We start from the raw sequence: 3357 nt of genomic DNA on the forward strand, positions 1-3357 counted from the left end.
GACATTTTAGAAATTTCCATTCAGGTCTAGAAATCACACTTTTAAAATGCTCAGTTTTTAAGGGAACAGATTAAAATCAGAAATGATGTCAGCTAATGTCTTGATTTTTAGCTGTTTTAGCTTTTCAAGATTTAAAATTTTTGTTTTATTTTATATAATTTTAAACCATCTTAATGTCCACTTGGAAGTGTGCTTAAGCCGCCAGTTGGCCATGACTCCCTAAAAAAAATAGATGTCTATTAAATGTCCCCATTTATAGCTAAGTGAATGTCTGTGTGTTGTCCTTTTCAATTTCTTTGAATTATTTTTGAGATCCCATACTTTTTTTTTCCTTCAGTGATCTATTGTTCCCTTTAATAGTTTACGTTATCACATTATTCCTTTTTTTGCATTTTTTTTGTCTGATGTCTATCATCTTCTCTATCGTTCTTTCTCTTTCTCTTTTTCTGTCTCTCGTAGAATCTTCCTCAGGTAAAGCAGGTGCAGTCTCTGCGTCAGTATAACGAGCGTTTGCAGGCAGAGAACAGGGCGCTGGCCCGCGTGCTCTCCAAAATCTCACAGGGCTGCAGCCACCTTCCCGCCGCAGACCTGTAGACCCGCCCCCACCTCCCCTTACACCCCTCCTCATGCTCCATTCAGCTCCGCCCACGCCCATATAAAGGCAGGTGCCAGCCTGTGTCTGAGCTGATACTCCGCCTCCCTTTTTTTTTTTTTTTTTTTTGGAAAACACAGTACAGTTATTGCTAAAAATGGCTACAAAAAATACTGTACATTTTATGTATTTTAGAAATGACTGATATTTTGCACATTTATCATTAAAACAGTACATAAAATAATTCTGCTGGATTTTTTTACGAATGACATTATACAAAAGGCATGTTTCTTTAATTAAATTAATATTAATTAAAAATGAAAACACTAATAGTTTTTACCCAGATTTTTATGAATGATGCTTACAAATGACATCTATAAAATTCTACTTTCATTTAGAATAAAATATTTACCTTTTATTTTTACAAATGACATATTACAAATTGTCAGTACTAAATATTTATATTTTTGAAACTTTTTTTTTTTTTTAGTAATAAAAAATAGTAATAAGTACTGTTTTTTTTTTTTTTTCATCTTGTTGAACTTTTTTGGGTCCTCCCCTGGAATGTGTTGCTGTGAAGTGCAGTTCCTTTTGGATGACTCCAGCATCTTGCATGAGGTGCTTGACTGGTTTTTGTGAAATCAAATATAGTTTCTCTGCTTTTTTTAATTTTGGAGACCCCCACCCATCCCCCCCAGTCCCAGATTTTTTTAGTTCTGGAGCTGAACTGCTATTTATGCTCTGCCTGAGCATAATCTGGATTGCATGGCTTCTGGAAACTCATGCATTTTAATCCACAGATTGTCGCTGGCAAACGCTTAAATTACATTGGAGCTTTTCTAGCATAATCTAGCTGATTGTATACAGAATGAAACGCATTTTTGGGATGCTTATCTGTTTGCCGATAGGCCTCAAACACAGTATATTATTGCTTTTTTTGTCTAGGTTTTTAAGTTGTTTCTTTTACTCGGTTCTGTTTTGTGACTTACTTTAACACTGTTTTTATGGACTCTTTTTAATGCATTTTTCCAGTCTACAACTGCAGTACTCAAACTGTAAACCTCTCTCTTGGGAAGTGTCATTACATCGTTAAAATGTAATTGTCAGTGGCGAGTTTATCACAAGGAAGTTGTTTCTTTGCGTTCCTGCAAAATATCTAAAGTTCTTCACTGGCACACGATTTTTTGCCTTTCTTCTTAGAAATATTTCACCCAAAAATGAATGTTCTGTCATCGTTTACTCACCACCATAGTGTTATAAACTTGGATTACTTTCTTTTGTGGAAGTTAGGTAGCACAAATGTACAGTTAAGCTTACTAGGACTGTAAAATTTCATAATGGGCAAAAAAGGCACCATGGAAGTGTATGACTCTTGCTCTGTTTTAGGACCTGTGAGGTTACATAATGGCTTTTTGTGAGAAAATGAAGTCAATGCTTTTGCTTAACTTCCTTTAGTTGTTCACAAATAGAAAGAAAGCCACACAGGTTTGGATCCATATGAGAATGAATAAACGATGATGACTTTTTCATTTATGGTTGGACTATTACTTCAGCTAGTTGCTCCCAACTGCTTCTTCCTTTTTCGTAAACATGTTTGATTGTATTTACAAAACTCAGTTTCCAGTTAGTCCAATTAGTAGAGTAGTTTTCCTGACTTCTATCCGTCTGTGCAGTGTTGTACGGTCGATGAGGCCAGTGGTGGTGAAATCTCAGCTACACATCTCCACTTCAACACTGTAACCTGAAGACTGAAGCGGGTCGGGTATCGAGTAGCACTCAGTGTTGTGGTTTATACAGACACTTGTGTTCCAGCCCCTTTATTTATTCCGTCCAGTCGAGGACACACAAAGGGACTCTGTGTGTACAGAGAGAGAGAGGACCGAGAGAGGCCTGAGTGCTGTCCTCCTCTTTACCCTCCATCTGAGAGTGCATGGCTACGGTTTCCCATTGATCTGCAGTGTGCCTGTGTGGATCGACGGTGCCTTTTCTACCGAAATGGTGCTGGTTCTGGTGATGAGGAATCTGCAAACTGAGAAACGGGCTCATTTCCACTGATTCCAGAGCCAAATGATGCCGCAACAATTTTGACATTTAATTTATTTGGCAAATTATAGCAATTATCATATTATTTTATTTTGCTATTGCTATAATTGCACATATAAAAAGTGACATGACAGTATGAACGAATTAAACGGAATTTATTCAAATAAGGTCCTATTGAATGAATCAGTTCAGCTCTGATTCAGCTATTAGTTTATACTAACACGGGATTTTTCATGGATTAAAGCTTAAAAAAATTATATTTAACTATATACATATATATATATATATATATATATATATATACATACATACATACATACATATATATGCATGTAAACATATATAAATGAAACATTATATATAAGCAGCTGGGTCATTTTGTCTTCTTTTTAAAAGGTCATGTCCAAACTGCGCTCTAACATAGACCAGATGCAGTTCTCCAAGTCACTTATTGTTATTAGGGTCAACAATAGGGTCAGTGGTTAAATGCCTCATTCCTCTTGCTGACAGGCATCCCAAAAGCTATAGTTCCTGGCAGATTTTCTCAAATGCTAGGATCGTTGTTTCTATTCATATTAATCAGACTTTGATTTGCAATCACAACTTTAGTGAAATATTAAGAAAGAAACATACTTTGCTAACTTTCATGAGATCTGCATACATCTAGATGTACGATACTATACTATTAGCTAAGTTTCTAAGGTTCCTATTCCTGTTAATTT

The 3357-nt window shown here is 35.8% G+C and overlaps 1 protein-coding gene across 3 annotated transcripts in view; it reads left to right on the forward strand.

Moving 5' to 3' along the window:
* The window catches only part of ppp1r12a (protein phosphatase 1, regulatory subunit 12A), an 83669-nt gene that overhangs the window by 77605 nt on the left and 2707 nt on the right, over window positions 1-3357 (forward strand). For 2 of the 3 annotated variants that reach the window (XM_016564122.1, XM_016564125.1), the window contains one exon: window positions 460-690. The exons of the other annotated variant lie outside the window; for it this stretch is intronic. In XM_016564122.1, the coding sequence (XP_016419608.1) occupies window positions 460-594 (135 nt within the window). In that variant the 3' untranslated portion in view covers window positions 595-690. Of the gene's footprint in view, window positions 1-459; window positions 691-3357 lie in introns of those variants that run through there. 3 annotated transcript variants of the gene reach the window in all.

This window comes from Sinocyclocheilus rhinocerous, unplaced genomic scaffold (genome assembly GCF_001515625.1).
Source record: "Sinocyclocheilus rhinocerous isolate Xijiao unplaced genomic scaffold, SAMN03320098_v1.1 scaffold1642, whole genome shotgun sequence".
Classification (NCBI taxonomy): domain Eukaryota; kingdom Metazoa; phylum Chordata; class Actinopteri; order Cypriniformes; family Cyprinidae; genus Sinocyclocheilus; species Sinocyclocheilus rhinocerous.